Source organism: Corvus moneduloides, chromosome W (assembly GCF_009650955.1).
Source record: "Corvus moneduloides isolate bCorMon1 chromosome W, bCorMon1.pri, whole genome shotgun sequence".
Lineage (NCBI taxonomy): Eukaryota > Metazoa > Chordata > Aves > Passeriformes > Corvidae > Corvus > Corvus moneduloides.
The window spans coordinates 6,693,023-6,712,083 of record NC_045510.1 but is presented as its reverse complement, the minus strand read 5'-3'; the positions used below and the strand labels follow the sequence as shown (position 1 = coordinate 6,712,083).

The 19,061-nt window shown below is 43.6% G+C and overlaps 1 protein-coding gene across 1 annotated transcript in view; it reads right to left on the bottom strand.

The window, feature by feature from the left end:
* Positions 1-5,557: 5,557 nt before the first annotated feature.
* The window catches only part of LOC116437450 (polyadenylate-binding protein-interacting protein 1-like), a 49,873-nt gene continuing 36,369 nt past the window's right edge, over positions 5,558-19,061 (bottom strand). The window contains exons 7-11 of the mRNA XM_032095096.1: positions 11,003-11,109; positions 10,512-10,629; positions 10,330-10,384; positions 9,679-9,772; positions 5,558-5,710 (exon numbers count right to left, since the gene is read on the bottom strand). Coding sequence (XP_031950987.1) covers positions 5,617-5,710; positions 9,679-9,772; positions 10,330-10,384; positions 10,512-10,629; positions 11,003-11,109 — 468 coding nt within the window. The 3' untranslated portion in view covers positions 5,558-5,616. The remainder of the gene's footprint in view (positions 5,711-9,678; positions 9,773-10,329; positions 10,385-10,511; positions 10,630-11,002; positions 11,110-19,061) is intronic.

The following is a 19,061-nucleotide window of genomic DNA, read 5'->3' as shown; positions in this document are numbered from 1 at the left end:
GAATGGCCACACTTCCCCCCCCCCCCCGCCGCCTGTAGTGCGTGCAGGAAGGGATAATCACTTTTGCTAGGAATCTCGGGGACTTTCGCACGAACATCGCGTTTTCTGCCCGTCTCTGAGGGTGGGAAGGGTTTGAGCGGGGTTTTAAAATCTCCCGCTGCTTTTACGGGTGTCAGCGAACTCTCTGCAGGAGTTTTAAACATCTCCGTCAGAAGCAGGAGGTGCCAGCTCTAGAAGCGTTTCATAAATTATTCTAGCTGGACATATTAATTTCTGAGCCGTTTCATCTCTTAGAGACTCGCGTAATGATATAGAATAGAATTAATATTCTCCCAAAAAAATGGTAAATACAAATCTCCAATTACTGCATCAGGAAACTCTCTTTTCACCCAGGACAGCAAACAACGTATTTCTTTTTTAGATGCTGGTAAGGGATGGTTACGAACTAGGTTTTCAAAACTATGTATTATATTTGCCTCCGCTTGGGACGGAACTGCACCCATAATTTGTTTCTTGGTCTAGTTATGGACAGCTTACTGTGTTCTTGGTAGATGTTATCGGCTCGTGAAATCCCAGTCCGAGTTCCGTCCTCCCCCCTGTGCACCGAGGTTAGGAGATCCTGGAGCTTCAAGGCCAACCCCGGGGTTTCTTTTCTTTCTGTTTCTAGTCGCGTGCTGCTGTCCAAAACGTTCTGGGTTGCTTTGTTCCGATGAGGCCGAACACGGGGCACCAACTGACACTGAACCGTGCCATAAATCAAGTCCCTCCTGATGGGAGAGAATTTTCTAAAAGTTCTTGCAAGGAGTTTCAAAGATAAACTGAGACTTTTCCTGGAGTTTCAATGCTGCCGGATAGTTGTTTATTAAGTCTTATCAGAGGAACAGAGCCACTAGCGTGACCCAGGCATAACATAGAGCACAGAAAAGCAGGAGTGGAGCCTCTCTATCAAGATTTACACAGCCTTTTAAAGATATTTTAACCAATAGTTACTAAAAACATATATTATTTTCACTTTCCTACCAATTATTCAGTAACACAGGCAGGAACTGTGGAATTCTCTATCCAATCATTCCAAACTACTTTTACTGCAGAACATGGAGTAGTAGAAGAAGGAGAAGAAGGTTTAGAGAACAACAACAATCCTCCATTTTGATATTTTTTACTCTTATCTATTTACTACAAAGAGAAGCCCAAAACCTCTAAATTTTTCACCCTGTGAGATCTTACATAGTAGTCTATCACCTAATTCACACCACTGTATTTTCTAGTTCCTGTCTGATCGTTGGTAATTTTTTCCAAGGTTGAAAACAGTGTTGTTCAGGGGGGTAAGAACCCTTCAAAACAGGCAGAGAAATATTCTGGGCACTCTGGGTTCCTAAAGGTGCTTCACACACAAAAGGTATTCATCACCCCGACAATTCCATGTGGCCGCCAGGACAAAGACAAGAAGGCGGATGCTCCCCGTAAGTCGCAGGTATCAGTCATGTCCATGTGGCCCCCTGGGACAAAGACAAGATGGCAGGCACTCCCTGCACCTGGCTCTCCCCGTCCCTGAGCTTGAGAGAATGGATAACAATGATGGGAAAAACCCCTAAAAGCTAGATCATCCGTGCTGCAACATGCTGCCGCTTCAGACTGCTGCACTGGGCTTGGCTCCACTCTGTTTCACTACTGCTTTGGACCGCTCTGCTAGGCTCCATTCCGTGTGGCTGTTGCCGCTTTTCAGAGTTATGTCCCAGAGCCGCATTTGCTGCTTTTCAGAACCACATTCCAGAGCTGCGTCTCAGAGGAGTGGGAAGGGAATGGGCGGCAGCAGTGGCAGAGGACGAGGTGCAAAGGGCTGATCCCAGCAACCCCCTCCAATGAAGAGAGGGAGACAAATGGTGCCATTTCCAGGGGTGTGCTCACCTTTTCTTCCCCCCCAAAGCTACACCCCCCAGCAATGATGTAGGTGATATAGAATAGCAACCTAGCCATGCCCACATGGCTCTAAACTCCACCTCCTCTCTGCAACCAGAATAAATGCATATTTAAATGAAAAAAAAAAATTTTTTTTAAAGCAAAAACACAAGATAGTGAAAGCTATTCCAAAGGAAACAAAGCTGGTTAATTTTTTTTTCCAAAACTTCAACCTAAATGAGTATGTTAAATAAACACCCAGAGAACAGTAAGTACTCACTGTATTAGCAGATACACAAGTAATTTCACCAAATGAGTAAAAATAATTTACATGCATATTTATAACGCATGTTCTTTACAATAGCCTTTTGGGAAATATTTCCTATTTGTTTTTGATAAGGGGTTCTACTCAGTCTAACCAATAACAGGTAATAGGAAGAAATACAACTGAATTTGGCAGCAACTACAATGGTGTTATAAACATATATTATAATATTGGCTTCTCGCAAAGTATAAAGGTAGATATTATATAATGTTAATGTTTTTTTGCTGTGTGGATGTAGTTTTCTCTCTTTTTAGCAAGAATGTTAGCAAGTGTGAGCAAGTAAGATAACCTCCAAGCGAACAGAGGATGAGGCCCAAGAAGCTGCTACTCAACACTTTGTCCAGGGAACAAAAGGGCCCAAAGGCTACTCTGCCCGGAGAACGGGAGGCCAGGAGAGTCCGAGAGCCCTTATCACGGCTCTGCCCGGGGGGGCAAAGAGGCCCAAAGCTGCAATCAGCCCTGACTGTCTGGAGAATTAAGAGATCCACCCTACCATCGACTCTTACCTAGCGGGCCCAACCCCAAGAATCAAAAGAAATAAAACCACAAGGCCGAAGACTACGCATGCTCTAAAAAGGCGGAACCAAGGAGTGGCCATGCAGAACAGCTCCAGGAAAAGTTTTAATATGAATAGAGAACAGACAGTAAAAATGGTATAAAAAGGACTCACCTCTAGCATCGTGTGCTCTTAGCAGAGCGCCAAGGCACCCGGCCGTTATCCCTTTGCTTTATTTTATGTGTCTCTTATTGTCTTTATATTAAACTCTTTAAATTCTCACAGGAGAGTGAACCTCGTTTGTCACAATGGTATATCCTAGGAAGACTAACATGATTATATCGGTTAAAAAAACTAGCAGTTTGTTGGGGTGTTAGGAGTTCTCCTTTTGTTTTTGTTTTCTTTTTTCTCTTAAGGAATTTTACCCCATAGTGTTGCTAGGAGACAATAACGACTGGATACTTAGACAAAAGACAGCTCGGGGGAGGGGTCCATCTGGCTACTCTTTTACCTGGGGTTTTCTTGTGTAGGGCAGAGATGCCGTGAGATTTGGACTGGGAAAAAGGGGCTGGGTGGAGCCCCTAGCTCTCTTGTGCTCTCAGCATTTGGAGGGGAGAGAAGCTGCAGTTGCTGTGGGGAGAATTCATCACCACTGTGGGGTTCTGCCTTCTGCTGCCTTCCTTCGACCGTGAGTGGAGCTCTGCTTGCTGGAGCAGCCATTGTACTGGGACCCTATTTAACACCCTACCTCACTAAAAGTGGGACTTTTTTTCACCATCTGCTCGGGTGCCTCAGGGGAAAACCCTGGGATACTGAGCTTGCCTTTCCCTGCCCTGCTCAGAGCTGGGCCGCCGCTGCCCTACCCCTGCCCTGAGTCTTCGCTACACTGTAGCTACACACCCCCTTCCTGCTGAGATGTCTCGGGGTTCCCACTGCAGCTATGGAGTTTGATACATCTTGTCTACCACCCGGGATTTTGTGCTCATTCCTGCTGTTCCAGTTTGCTGCTCCCGAGGGTCCCACTGAGGCACCGCGATCAGCTGCCCCTGGGGGTTTGTGAAGCAAGCCTTTCTTCCATCCCTTCCTGGCTTGTCTAAGCTGTCATTACCACGTGCTCCCCAAGCTAGCGCCACAGTGCCCCCTGCAGCCGCGGGGAGAATCATTACACCTGCCCTGCCCACCGGGAGCCGCCAGCGCCCCTGCCGGCTGTGACCATAACTACACCAAAGGGGAAAGTGCCTGACAGCCGAGAAGGCTGTCACTGGGTTTCTGGTTCTGTTTGTTGTTACTGGTGAAAGGAATGAGAAGGAGGTGTCTTTACAAACAAACTGTGGGTCTGCTGGTAGATAAAGCCAGATACTGAGAGGTGAAAGAAGCAATGGGAGGAACCATAAATTCCGTAGGAATTCCACTAAATTGACACAGACTGTTACTCACTCAAGACTGCTAATCCTTGGATTTAGAGAAAAAGAAGAGAGACACAAGGAAAAGAATAGGGGGGGTGGTTTACACATTAGAAAGGGGTTTGTATTAAGCGATTTGGGAAGTCTGTACCTCTCAAGTACCTCAGCCAATGGGGAAAGAGAGAGGGCAATGCTGCCGGGAAATTAGGATAAAAAGGAGGCTGTGTCCTCCAAGTATTTGAGAGACCCCATGGGAAATGCCCATGACCTCTCCCTTTATTCAAATAAAGTAACAGGACTCCTCTGTCTCCTTTTTGGACATAAACCTCTGGTGTTTGAGGATTAATTTTCCTGATGCTGACATAGTTATTGTTGTTTGTTTACCTTGTTTTATATATATTAGTAAAGAACTGTTTTTCCTATTTCTCATATCTTTGCCTGAAAGCTCCTTAATTTCAAAATTATAATAATTGGGAGGGAATGGGGTTACATTTTCCATTCTAAGGGAGGTTCCTGCCTTCCTTAGCAGATACCTGTCTTTCAAACCAAGACACAGTTGACTTCAGAATGTTAACATTTATGAAATATGAGTTTACTCAAAATACAAAATTAAACTATATAAAATAACTAGAATAATGGAGAAAGTGACAAGGATTGCTGAAAGATTAGACATGTTAGATACTTTCAAAAAATATATCAAGCACTGCACATACTCGTGGAGAAGCATGGGTTAAAACATAAATATATTCATGTAGTCTTGAAGAACACAGCAAATTACAGGATAGTTTTTGCTTGTAAAAGTTGAAAATAAGCTTACCTGAACCAAAGGTCTTGAAAGAATCTGACTTCCAAAACTGCTTGGTTTTTCACATATCAACATGTAACATGTTTATTCTAGGAAAGAGTCCAGACCTCACATATATGTGTTTTAGAAGAGGAAGGAAAAGGAAAAAGGAAACCAAAACTCCCCACAAAAATAACCCTTCACAAACCACTTATCATGATTTCATGATTGTGATCTACAGAAAAAAACCCAAAAAAGTCATTGATCATGTGCTCTTTAGTCAGAAAAAAAGTTAAATACCAGATCCTGTATATGGTAAAAAGGATATGTCCTAGTGTATACTAAACCAAGCAAGCAATTAAATTGAAATTGATTTATTCTTCCTCTTTTTTCCCCCCTAAGGGTAATCCTATGGGACAGCTCCCCATTAAATTTTCATTTCCATTACGATACTTTTAAAATCAATTTTATTGCAGCCAAACATTGTTCATATACCTGTCCATAAAATAAATTGTGATATATACACAACACTACGTTACAGGACATAAGTTTATAAGTTTTGGCAGATTCTGTTTAACAAAATGGAAATTGAATAACTTTAGTACTTGGAGGAAGTGAACTTCCTTATTTTGGTACAAATGTTTTTTGTCTCCCTGTACTCTAACCATACCTAAACTGGTTTAATAAACTAACGTTATTGTGTAACATCTCACTGTTTTCTCTTATGTTCTGATTCTAGACAGAATTTTTCATATGCTTCTTCAATTTCTGGATCCATCTTGTTATCAAGGTCATTAAAATACCTAAAAAACAAAACCAAAACCCCCCACCAAAACTGTTAAGTTTATGTACAGATTTTCAGAAACAGTAAATAGGTGAAATATTTACATAGATGTCAAGGATAAAACAGAGCTTATGGGCACTAGGAAAACAAACAAAAATCCCAAAGCGGCATAGATATGTACAAATTACTACAGTATTTGTCACCATTTTAGATCATCTTAGGCTGCCCACAGGTTAAAAGACAGAAATATTTCCAAGATGACAAAAAAATGCAATAATGCAATACAAGCTTTCAAAAACGTAATAACACATTTGCACAGATGCATTTACAAAAAATATTATTAGCATCATATTAGCAAAATTTTAGTTGGTTAATGTCCCAGTTTGTCATGGTTTAGCATAGTTTGGGTTTTTAGTTAAAGAGGGCTCCATCAGCCACAGAAGTGATTCTTTTGCAAAGAGGTGCTTACAGCTTCCTCTAGACCTGACAGAACCAATCAACTGGCTAGTTTGAATATTGGCAACTTTTTAAAGCCACTTAAGAAGCTTGACACGCCTCTGTGATCCACATTTAAGAACGAACAAACCCCGGGAAAGCTCTCTTGCTTCTGGCTTTTGGACAGGTAACTGGGGGGGCCTGCGGCACGGCCCAGCGGGGCCGGGCCAGGCCCTGCTTGGCACGGCCTGGCCGGGTCGGCCGTGGTGCGGCTTGGCTAAGATCTCAGCCGCTTCTGCTCACTGGACACCCAGCGCAGCCCCTCAGTGCAGCCCAGGCCAGGCAGGAGACAGCCATCCTGGAGCCGTGCGGCCCTGTTCCACTCGCAGCCCTGCTCCGTGCAGGTGGCCCGGCGGCGTGGCTCGGCCAGGCCGGCCCTCACCCAGTGCAGCCGAAGATTCATCTGAGGCTGCTGCCCTGCAAAGATCATGTGACCAACAGCGATAAGCAAATTCCAGCTGCGGGGTCCAGGTGAGATTAACCCTTTTAGTGTTGTAAGATTCCTCCAGAACAGATGAAGCCTGCAGACATCAATCCTCTCCCAAGTCAAAAGAAAAGGAAGGGTGAGGGCACGTGAAGAAAACACCATAAACACACCAAAGTCAGTGAAGAAGGAAGAGCTGAAACCCCGAGAGAGGAGAAAGAGGAGATGCTTCAAACCTAGAAGCTGAAATTCTGTTGTAAAGCTGTGGTGATGGACTATGATACATCGGAGTACCCATTGTAATTTCATGAAAGCATGGGGGGTGGAGTGTTCAAACTGCAATTGTGAGCAAAAGTACTTGTGCTGAAATAAGCAAATGTTGAAGTAGCTGTGATTTGATGAGAAGCTTGAACAGAGAGAGATGAAAGTGATGAAGACCCTTGCTCCCAGGGAAGAAGACCTCTGTTCCTAGAGATGAAGATGCTCCCAGAGATAGGTGAAGAGAACCTTTACTTCTGAACAGCTCATCCTTAAAATGGTACCCCATTAGCTCAAGATTGAACCCTCGAAAACAGTTGTGGGGAAAGCTGTAAGATGAGGGAAGGGACTTTCACATGTGAGCAGAGAACCAACCCGGGTGGCTGTCTTGCTGTGACATTGAAGCCATGAGAGAACTTCTTTGTGGAGGTGTCTCCATAGCATGAGCAAGAGAGACTCCTCTCCCTAAGTGAACTGAAAAAGATTACAGAGGTGGTAAACTGACTGAAAAAATCTCAAGGGTTGTCTTTTTACGTTGTCAGTGGGAGAAGGGAGAAAGGTGGGGGGAGGAGAAGTGTTCTGAAGGTTTAGTCTGACTTTTTTTTTCTTTCTTTTAGTTCTGTTAATGAACTTCTTTATATTCTTTTAAGTTTTGTGCCTGCTTTGCTTTCTCCTAATTCTTATCTCACAGAAGCAAAATAAATAAGTAATGGATATTTCGAACCGAACCACTACACTCAATTGGTGTTTCTGCCTGGTTTACGAACTGAACCCGCTACACAGTTCAAATACTGAATCAACTGTCTTGGTTGCACACTAGTCAGAAAAATATATTTATAGAGAAAATCCGTATTCCTATTTGCTGATATATGAAAGAAGGCAACCTTATTTCACCTCCCTTTTGTATCTGCATTACCTTCTATTACATGTTAACCAGTCTTTCGGAAAAGATCTGTCTCATTTAGGTCACAGAAAAGACTGTATCCCATTAATGATAATCAGTATTGTGCAGAGTGGAGACTGAGTTTCAAAAAAATCAAGATGGGAAGTGATAGGGATCACTTAAAAGCTTTTTTTTCTCCTCACAGATACTGAGAAATAACTTGAGTGTTCCCTGTTTTCTCTAGGTCCAACTGGAGTTTTCATCACCATAAACTAGGACAATGGAGTTGTAGCATGAACATGATAGTGTGTATAATTCTAAACAGCCTTAAAGAAATCAACAGCTATTGACTCTCATAAAGTATGCATTAGTTTCAGGTGCACAGTTTATTGCCTTCTGTGCTTTAGTTCCAAACAAGGGAATCAGCATGCACATTAAAGCAGTTAATATATTTATTTTGTTTGTTCTTCCTTTCCTGTAGAAGTGTAGACTTGAGAAGAAACTCAAGAACCCTTCTCCCTGATGTCAGTCATGAGAAATAGCTGATAGAGGATCAGGATAGATTTGTCTAAACTTTTCTTAAGCCTTCAAAGAAGGTTCCACAGTCACCTTGCACGAAGATTGACTGACAGTCTTTCACATGCCACTTTTTAGATTTGCTATGTTTAACTGCTGTCTGTATTCATTTTGCATTTAATTTGTTCTAAACACAACAGTTCACAAGGGTAGTTTTTTCCACAGTATGATCTTGTTGATTTCTGATTACATCACTAATTTAGCTTCCAAAGTTCCTGTAACTCCCCTCAGCTAGGTACCATCTAAAAATTTTCTAATTTACTAACAAAAACATTGATCCAGACTAGCACTCTTATCACACATGAACACAACACTGAAAATGCTTTTGAGTATCAAATCATGATCTGAAAGTCCTCCTTCAACCAGTACAGAGCTCAGAGCAATTTATTTTAGACTGTATTTCTTTCACTGATTTCCTATCAAATTCTTATAAACTGGTGTCAGAAAGTGAGACTATATTCCCATCTACTGCTTCCCCTTTTACCATTAATTGAAGGAATACTACTTATCCTGAAGAGAAAACCTTAACAACCTTCTCCCTTTGAAAGACACTGAAAATTTTGTAATTAGCTAGAATGAATTCAGGTTGTCTCACTACCAACACCTGAAGGTATGATGCATCATTTTGCTTGAAAATTTTTTTCTAAAATGCAGAAGAGAGTATGTTTGCACATGTGCAAAAATATATGAAGTTTAATTGCCCTACTCAGTTGGATAAATATAAAATGTTTCAAACTTGTGTGATTACAAACCAACTTATACCTGTGATGCCTTAGGTTTTAACGTTTATATTTTTCAAATCCTGTACTGCCTAGTGTGTAACTGAAGTTTCGTGTGGCCTGTTAACTACCGTTCTCGCCTGCTGGTTAGACATAACAAAGCCTCTCTAGGTTTGCTCTTCAAGGACAACTTGATTGTCCTAGGCCCCAAAATGTGTAAACTAAAGCCTTTGAAGAGGAGGGGCAAACTCAGGGTAATTACATCATTAACTGAAGTTATAATTGGAGAATTAACCCTGATATGCAAATAGACCAAACTTATAAAAGTGTGAAGATCCTGTGACCCAGGGTCCATCTTGGGTGTAGCCTTTTGACTGTCCAGGGTGTACCTTTGAAGGCCCTTTAAATAAATACCTACTTTTATTCTCTTATTCTTGTCTAGCCTCTGTTTTCAGGTAGCCACTTTAAAGCATCACCTGAACAAACACATAACTTCCATTGTAAAACTAAATAATAATTATTAATTTCATTTTTTACAAGATTGGATTCCTAAATTTGCAGTAAAAATAACTAGTGTTAGAAAAAAGCCCAAAACCACCCCACAACAACTATCACTCAAAAAGAAAACATACTGATCTCCAGGTCCTGATAAAGCCATGCCATTTTCTTCATAATCTGGAAACAAATCCTCTCTTTCAAGCAGTTCTTGGTATTTTTCTTGGTAATCTGCCATAGTAAAAATGAGACCCAGTAATATATTAGTCCTCTAAATTAACATATATCTATACGGTTTGAAAATAGCCTATTTAATGAAACCATAAATGGCATGAAATATATTATCGAAAAAACTCCCACTACAGTTTTTTCTCAGGACATCAATCAAACTCCAAGAATGATACCTACCTTCCCAAAGAAACAAAGGTAGTCACAGTTGTCTTTACCTCAAATGATGTCGTGCCATGTTGCGCTCAGATTATAGGAAAGAAAGAAACAAACCCTCTTGCTACTAACAATGGACAAACAAAAGAAGACCTGGGGAAACCAAGTGCTGAGGACTATGGCACAAATTCTTCTGAACTGTATGAACTCAACTGCACATTCTCCATTTCAAACATTTACCTTCTTTTAACACAGAATAAGGCATGTGTTACACAAAGCCAGGAGTTAAGCCATAATTTTGTCTGTTAAGTTGTATGAGTTTCAGATATTTTAAGAACAACTTTTATGTACTTCAACAGGACATAATTACAACTTTTTAAAGATTGAGAAAACAGGGGACATACCCGGATCTGCTGCAGTGAAAGGAACACCATCAGAAGTGTAAAATGTTGGTTCATTCTAAGAATAAAGTTATACAGTAAGTTATATGAGTTCAGAGACAGATGTTCGTAGCTTTTAGCAATGTGATTGTCTATGAATCAAATTCATATTAAACTAAGGAACTGAAATATCAGTACATTCTTACCATAAAATAGTTAGGGTCATTTTCAGGAGTAGCTTTTGTATGTGGAGAAGTTTCATGAACTCTACCCCAGTTACTTGATCGTAGTTCCACTACTTTCAGAAGCATATGTTTCACATCTCTGAAATAAACAAAAGCAGCACAAAAGTTAGAATGATTTGTGCTAAACAATAATTGGGCTAATGGTTGGCTCATGGGGGAGGGGAGGAGAAGGACTTAAACCAAACAAACAGAAAACACAAACAGAAAACAAATATACACAACCATCTCATTAAGTGGAACATTAATCTCTAGTAAAAGATAAAAAACAAAACAAAAATGAAAGAACCACTCCCCCCACAAGTGCTACATGAAAGTGACCAACATATCACCTTACTTTTTGTAAATGAGAGTTTTTAAGGAAATATTTTGGACATGGTCATTATTCTTGAAGATTTTTAGGGTGTTCTGTTTAATATAAAAGCAAAATACTGCAAACAAATTTATCTTCTCACCTGCTACAGTTTGCATCCAATACAACATTTTCAATTCTCTGAATCATTTCCTCCATATCATTCTTTCCTTTTTCTTTCCAGGCATCTTCTAAAACCGAGCCTGTCAACTAAAGACAAGGTATTAGGTTTTGTTGGGGTTTTTTTTGCTAGTATTTTTTTCTCTTTTAAAGTGAATTATAAAAGTTTAAAAAACTGTCAACAGAAGAGTTTCTTTAACAATCCATAGCATTTAGATGCCCTATGTGACTACCTGAGGGTTGAAGGTCCCAATCTCCTAAATCTTTTTGTTGAATGGATTAATGACCACATAAATAGTTTATTTTAGACTACAGACAGTATGGTAACTCTATGTCCAATGTTGCCTAGAATTTTGTCGGGGTGTCCTCCCCCCGCCATGTAGCCCTGGGAGAGGGGCCCTGAGGGGACAGACACGGGGTTTCCCGAGCCCCTGGTCAGCCTCGTTCCCGATTGGTTGGTTGGTGTTTCCCGGCGCGGGCAAAAGGACCCTCAACTCAGACTGTGAGGGTTCCTCGGCAGAGCTCCGGCCATGCGGCTGGAGAAATAAACATTTCTGAAACATCTACCAAGAATCCGTCCATATATATTTCTTTTCCACGGGCCTCCTGGTTTGGGGCATTGTGTTACAGTAATCCCCGCTGTAACAAATGGTGGGTAATGCGGGCAGAATGATCCCCGATCCCTAAGCGACTGATATGTGTGAGTAAACCCTAGAAACTTTGGATTCCTCCTCTTGGTTTTGTTTTTCTATTCCATATCTAAACTATGGAGGAACCGTGGGAAGACTCTTGGCTCTCAGAGCTGCATATGGACATTTATCTTAAAATGATTCTTTAACAACGATTTGTAAATTTTAGCTTGATTCAAGCTCAAAAAGAACTGAAACATTTCCTTTCATGGTTGTTTAAGAACTTTTTCTATGTTTCTTGGGATTTAATTCTTACCAAAGACTTTTGGAACACCGTTTGGACACAGTTAATTTTTGAGTCAAAATATGTGCTGATGGAAGAATATTTTCGTGAATATTATTTAATTACCGAGACTGTTGAGCAATGTCAGCTGTGTCCTGGCGAAGGGAAGCCTGCCTCAGGGACCGTGCGGCCTCGGCCACGTGGACCGAGCCCTCTGCGAGCAGCAGCGAGGCGGTTCCCGCGCACGGGCGGAGCCACACGAGCCGCAGTGTTGGCGGCAGAGCGAGGCGCGGCGGGAACGGGACGACCCGGTGGAGCCTGCCCGGCCCCACGCAGAGCATGGTGGAGCAAGCCCCGTGAATGCCCGACCGAGAGGGGCGGCGGGCGGGCGGCGGCTGGCTGCGGTGGCGGCGGAGCAGAGCCACGCCCAGCCAAGACGCGCGCTGGAGGGTCATCGCTCGGGGGTTCGGCCAAGATGCAGCGCCTGGCATCGGCAGTGAAGCTGTGACCAGAGGAGGCGACACATGGAGAACTGAGCGGCGCGGCCCGGCTCGGCTCGCGCAGCCCCGGGAAGAGCGCACAGGCACGAGCAGCTCTGGAAATTCTGGCACGGGAGCGAGCGAAAGAGAAAGCAAGAACGCAGCGAGACAGAAAACAGCAGCCACTCGGAAAAAGGAAAATATCGGAGCTAAGGTTTTAGGAATAGTAAAGTGGTATAATGTTAAGCAAAATTATGGTTTTATAACAAGGTGTGACAACCAGCAAGACATATTCGTGCATAGAACTGCTATTAAAAAGAATAACCCTGAAAAATGCATCCCAAGCTTGGGAGATGGAGTAGTAGTAGAGTTCAAAATTGTACTAGGTAGAAAAGGGTTACAAGCATCGCAGGTCACTGGGCCTGATGGTGTTCCTGTAAAAGGCAGTATATATGCTAAAAATCGTAGTCATGTTAGACAGTATCTCCATTGTAAGTCCCCCCTACAGTCTCCCTTTCCTAATCCCACCTTTCCCTTTTACCCTATATCCTATTACCCCCAGTGTATTCCCAATCAGTTTTTTTATCCATGGTTTCCCTCACAAAACCATACCTTTGCCAATTGTTTCCCCAAAAATCCCTTTCCAATGCCAAGTGGGGGATGAAAAGGGGGAGGGAAGAAATTAAACCCTCTCCTGCCTCAGTTTCCCCACAAAGCATGCCCACAGAGTCCTGTCTCCCTTCTGTCAGCCTTGAGATGTTCCACAGAATCTGTTTGGACATTCAAAGACTCAGGAGGGTGGCTTGTTTTGTTTTGAAACTGTCCTTGTTGTTTTCAATGTTAAGTTTTACATCTCTTTTGTTAAAAATAAACGGGTGAGATGTTGGGGTCTCCTCCCCCTGCCATGTAGCCCTGGGAGAGGGGCCCTGAGGGGAGGCACGGGGTTTCCCTACCCCTGGTCAGCCTCGTTCCCCATTGGTTGGTTTGTGTTTCCCTGCACAGGCAAGGACACTCGGTCCAGACTGTAAGAGTTCCTCGTCAGAGCTCCGGCCATGCGGCTGGAGAAATAAACATCTCTGAAACATCTAACAAGAATCCGTCCATATATATTTCTTTTCCACGGGACTCCTGGTTTGATATATGCGTGTTACAGTAATCCCCGCTGTAACAGAATTTCACAGCCACTTCCCTCACTTCAGTCTTGAAATGCGATCTTGAAACAACTCTCCAGTGATTTAATTACACTGTGAAACAGTCACATTATAACAAAATGCATTTTTGAAATATTGCAGTGATTTCTTGTAAAAAAGCATTACATTTCATCATCTTTCTGAGGTTGTGTATCAGTGGGACATGGAGATTGCATTTGACCATACAATTACTTGTGTCACACTGACACAAAAATATTGCAACATTCTGAATCCTGTTGAAAGGACTATCAGCATTTGTCAGATTTTAATTGCTTTAAATACATGCTATGAAAAGAGAGACCATATTTTTGCAGATGATGCCACAGGCTTACCTGATAATAACAATAGGTTAGTAAGCTTTAGAAAGACTTCAGTCAACATACCTAGAAACAGATATGCCAGAGAATTTCACCTGGGTATGTATAAAGAGGAGCCAAGAATTATCTGACCAAGCCAACTTGAGTTTTAATACATAAAATCTGTGAGACTGAAGCTGTTGCTGAGAGAGCTTTAGCAGCAGACAGTCTAGAACTGCTATGGACGAAAGCCTTTTCTGTTAAGAATAGGTACTTAATTCATTGTCCAATAATTGCATAGTAGGAGATAAGAGTTAAACTACAAAAAATTATTTTGCCACTATGGTCAAACTTAATAGCAGTTCCTAATCTACTCAGCATAAATACTACATGATCTAAAAATGCTTGGAATGGTGTCTGATGATACAAAGGAATAAAATGCAAAGATAAAAGCAAGCACTTGTTTCACATTCCTAGTTTTCTATTGTGGTCCTGCATTGATCCTAGGTAATTATATAACAACCCCAAGAAGGTTTAATTAAAAATAAATATACTGCAAAGCAAATAGGTGGAAAGCCTGTATCCACCACTATACTACATGGAAAGGACAACAAGAGACATCTATTGCTTCAGTAGTGAATCCAATGTTTCATGAGGTAGCCCAGTCTAGCTACAGATACACTTCAACATTTGTAGATACTTGGAGTTTCCCTCTTCATTCAGGACTATGATGATATATTAAAAAAAAAATAAAACCCCAACTTTTTTTCTTTTTTTCTTTTAAAACTACTGTCTCACCTGTTGCTGTGACCCAGCCCACTGCGGGACTCAGGCAGCGAGATGCCAATCAATCCCAGCCCATCCCCTGGATCGAGTTTCCCGAAGAGGCAGACTAAGAGGGTGGGTCGATGGGCGGCTCAGAAGACTAAGCCAAACCCCCTCGGGCTATGCCCGGGTACAAGCCGCCTCCCCCGGTTCGGGAAAATTCTCGGTTACTCGGTTGTTCACTGGTTCTCTGTTATAACTCCCGCCTCTCAGTTTCCCCCAGTGGTTCTTGTTAAATTGTATCCTCCCCCTGCCTTGTAACTCATTGGTTGTTTTCCCCTTTCGCCGCAGTTTTCAAATTCCCTATAAAACTGAGGACAAGATTCGGGGGGGGCATCCCATCACATTCCATCCCTTCCAAGCTTGTTCGGGTTGCGAAACTTCTAACAATAAACCTGTTAGGTGTCAGACCAGAACAGCCTCTCTCTTTCTTTGTCTCCAAGCTAACTTGAGTCGATACCATCGGCTCCTGCTGTGTTTCCTCTGCTGAGAAGCAAGCTAGCTAGCTCAGCCAGCAGCACCTTTCTTGATGCCAAAGTCGCTTCAGCGACGCACAGAAGTAACGCAACTGGACTCTCTCTAACCGGGGGCTCGCCAGAGCTTCTGCCTCGAGCACAAGTACTGCATTAGGTTGGCGCACTAAGCATGCGGCTCACGCGCGTGGATCCCTGCGACGTTGTGGCTGTCGGTGGACAGCGAGAAGAAGCGACTTTGGACTTGCCGATGCCTCTCGGTGCAGTCCGCTCTGTTTTAGGAGCAGTGCCCTGAGAGAAGGCTGCTAACTCCCACTGATTCTGCACTGAACTGATTTTGGAGAGCAGCCGTGCCACGGAGAACCCCACCTGTGCTTTTTAGTTTGGGACCGGATGCCTTTTAACTGATTTCTGAAACTTGTGTGAGTATCCCCGGCCCCTAATATTTTGTTTCTTTTTTCATTTTGCGGGTGGCGGGTGGAAGAAGTGTTGAGAGAGAGATGGGATCAAAACTCTCTCAGCCCCAAAGAGAGGTTTTTCTCCCAAGTTGTGAAATCCCTTTCAGTTAGTGGGTTTAAATTTTCAAAGGGTCTGTTAAAACAGTTTGTTCGCTGGCTTTTCTTTTACCTTCCTCAAGTGTCTCCCGCAAATTTAAAATCTCCTGCCTTCTGGCAGGCTGTGGGGGATAAGATTACTGATTTAAAGCGAAAAGGGGACTCCTCTGAAGAAAAATTCTTTCCTCTAGCTCTAGTCCTTCGGGACTTGCATAAAATGGATCAGAAAGTAAAAGAAAAGCACAAATTCCCTCGCAGCTCTTCCCATATCCCTCCTTCCTCCCCTCCTGCTCCTCATCCCACTTCCCCTTCGTTGGAAAAACCGAATGGGGTGATATGCCCAGAGGCACAGAGTTGCTACCTTCTCTCTGACCCCTCTCAGTCTTTTCAGCCACCCTGTCGAGTTAGCCCCGGCCAGGCTGCCTTGACCCCTTCCCAAACTCCGTATCCCTCGCCCTCTTCCCCAGTTTTAAGCCCAGGAAACTGTTCTAAATGCTGTTTGCCATTATCGCCCCCCGACTCCACCTGGCTGAACAATGGCGCTGACCGCATGGCACAGTTCACCCCTCCCCCCTCTTCTTCTTCCCACAGTCCCTTTTGCCCTCCTACCCCCAACCCTTTCCTATCCCCGCCCCAGACATGACGTCATCGGGCTCCTCCCACACGTCGGGTACTGCCCCCTGCGTCGGGAATCCCCGCCCATCCTGTGACCACTCCTCCTGGTCCTCCAACCCCGCCCACTGTGGAGGACTTTCTGGTTCCCACGCCCCCTCTTCCAGTTCCGACGCGGTAGAAACCGGAACCAGCGCCATCTTGAAATCGGGTCCGGCAGTCCCCTCAGCCCATTCCTACCCCTTTGCTGCTCCTGTAACATATGATTGAACTGGCAATAATCCCACATGGAAACCTTATGATTCTGCAGGGCTGAAAGAGCTTTGCAAAGCCCAGAAAGAATCTGGGAGGGAAAGTCAGTATTTTAAGAACCTCCAGAGAATAACTCTCAGCGCTACAGTGATAGTTCCGCATGACCTCAAAAGCATTTTCTCCTGCTTGCTTTCCCCATCTGAGTTTCAAATGTGGGAAGAAGGTTGGAAAAAGCAACTGAGAGAGGTCATCCCGATTTTACTGCAGGATCCAAACAATGCAGGGGTTTCTATGGATCACTGTTATAAACATATATTATAGTATTGGCTTCTCGCAAAGTATTAAGGTAGATATTATATAATGTTAGAAATGCTTTTTGCTGTGTGGATGTAGTTTTCTCTCGTTTTAGCAAGAATGTTAGCAAGTGTGAGCAAGTAAGATAACCTCCAAGCGAGCAGAGGATGAGGCCCGAGAAGCTGCTAATCAACACTTTGTCCAGAGAACAAAAGGGCCCAAAGGCTACTCTGCCCGGAGAACAGGAGGCCAGGAGAGTCCGAGAGCCCTTATCACCGCTCTGCCCAGGGGCCAAAGAGGCCCAAAGCTGCAATCAGCCCTGACTGTCTGAAGAATTAAGAGATCCACCCTACCATCGACTCTTACCTAGCGGGCCCAACCCCAAGAATCAAAAGAAATAAAACCGCAAGGCAGAAGAATACGCATGCTCTAAAAAGGCGGAACCAAGGAGTGGCCATGCAGAGCAGCTCCAGGAAAAGTTTTAATATGAATAGAGAACAGACAGTAAAAATGGTATAAAAAGGACTCACCTCGAGCATCAGGTGTGCTCTTGCCAGAGTGCCAAGGCACCTGGCCATTATCCCTTTGCTTTATTTTATGTGTCTCTTATTGTCTTTATATTAAACTCTTTAAATTCTAACAGGAGAGTGAACCTCGTTTTTCACAATTGGGGGCTCGTCCCGGATCTACACCTCGCCTCTGAAAAGCGTGGGAGGATTCAAGAAGCAAAGGGTAACGCGCCTCCTGCCCAAATTGGCAGGACCCTTGCTTAGCATCCTCTGACGCGGTTTGGTGGCAGCAGGGCAACACCCGGAGGACAAGAAAGACACAAAAATAAAGCAAATGAAAGAGAGCGCTCTCGACAAAAATCCCACGGACACTGGAAAAGAAACAGGACTGGTAAGTATTGTCCAAACAAAAAGGGGGTGGTTACGGGAGATGAGTGTGTGTGAATGAGACGCGGACTGGTTGCCCCAGATCTGCGAAGCGAGTGTGGCAGTCTCTGAGTGCTGCAGTTCCATCTTGTTCGCGAGAACAGCGGCCAGCGAGGAGACGAAGCGAGAGATAAGAGGAGTGAAAGAATCTCCCGGGGGTGACTGGGACAGGGTCCCAGGGAAGGGGTTGCAAAGTGGGAGCTACCTCCCCCCATATGCTGGGTTGAGGAAAACTCCAAGAGCACCCAGGGTCTAAAAGTACCCCAAGAGGAGTTGGGGTTGGATGCTAGCAGTGCTGGGTTGAGGGAAATCCAAGAGCACCCAGAATCCTAAGGATTACTTCATACCCATGGGTGGATACTAACAAGTGACTTGAAAGAGGTACCTTATTATTCTGTTGTGAGTAAGAATGAGTGAACAAATACTAAAAAGGAGTGAATGTGTGAATGAAAGACTGTGTAATTAGAAGTTAACTTTGTTTTTGGGGAAGGTGGGCTATAATAAATTTTTTTTGTTTTTTGTACTGTGAAAGGGTGGGTAGTATTTTACAGCAGTGAAGACTGGTGTTTTAAAGGAATGAATTAGTATTTCAAAGGGGGGGATAAATTGGTATTTTGAGTAAGTTGGAATAGAGAACCCCTGGAAAAATGGGACAACCTAGTAAATTAAGTTCAAATTATAAAAAGGTGCCAGAGGATATACCCCAAGACAGTCCCCTTGGGGTCAAACTCGCGAACTGGGAAACTGATCCTTCTACAAAAGGAAAAGATAAAGTAAAAATGATTCAATTCTGCATGAAAGAGTGGGTAAAAAAGGAAATCAGATCTGATCATGTGTACTGGCCAAAATATGGGTCTGATGAGGCATGGATTTGCCAGGCTCTAAATGTATTTGTAAATTCAAAAGAGCCATCTCACCCTGAGGAGAGAGAATATGCTTCTTGCTGGACAGGAATTACAAAACCTCTGGGAACCAAAGTCTTTAAAATATCAGAAACCCCAGAGGAAAAGCAAACAGAAAAGAAAAGAGGCTGGGACCCTTTAGAAGTATTGCCCCCGCCGCCAGCACCAGAAGCTGCACCCCCCCTCCCAGCTCCGGGGCTTCCCCCGCCGCCAGCACCAGAACCTGCCCTCCTCCCCCTGGCTCCGGGGGCCTTTCCCCCGGCAGCCCCGCCTCCGCCCGCACCGGGGGCCTTTCCCCTGGCAGCCCTCCCGCCCCAA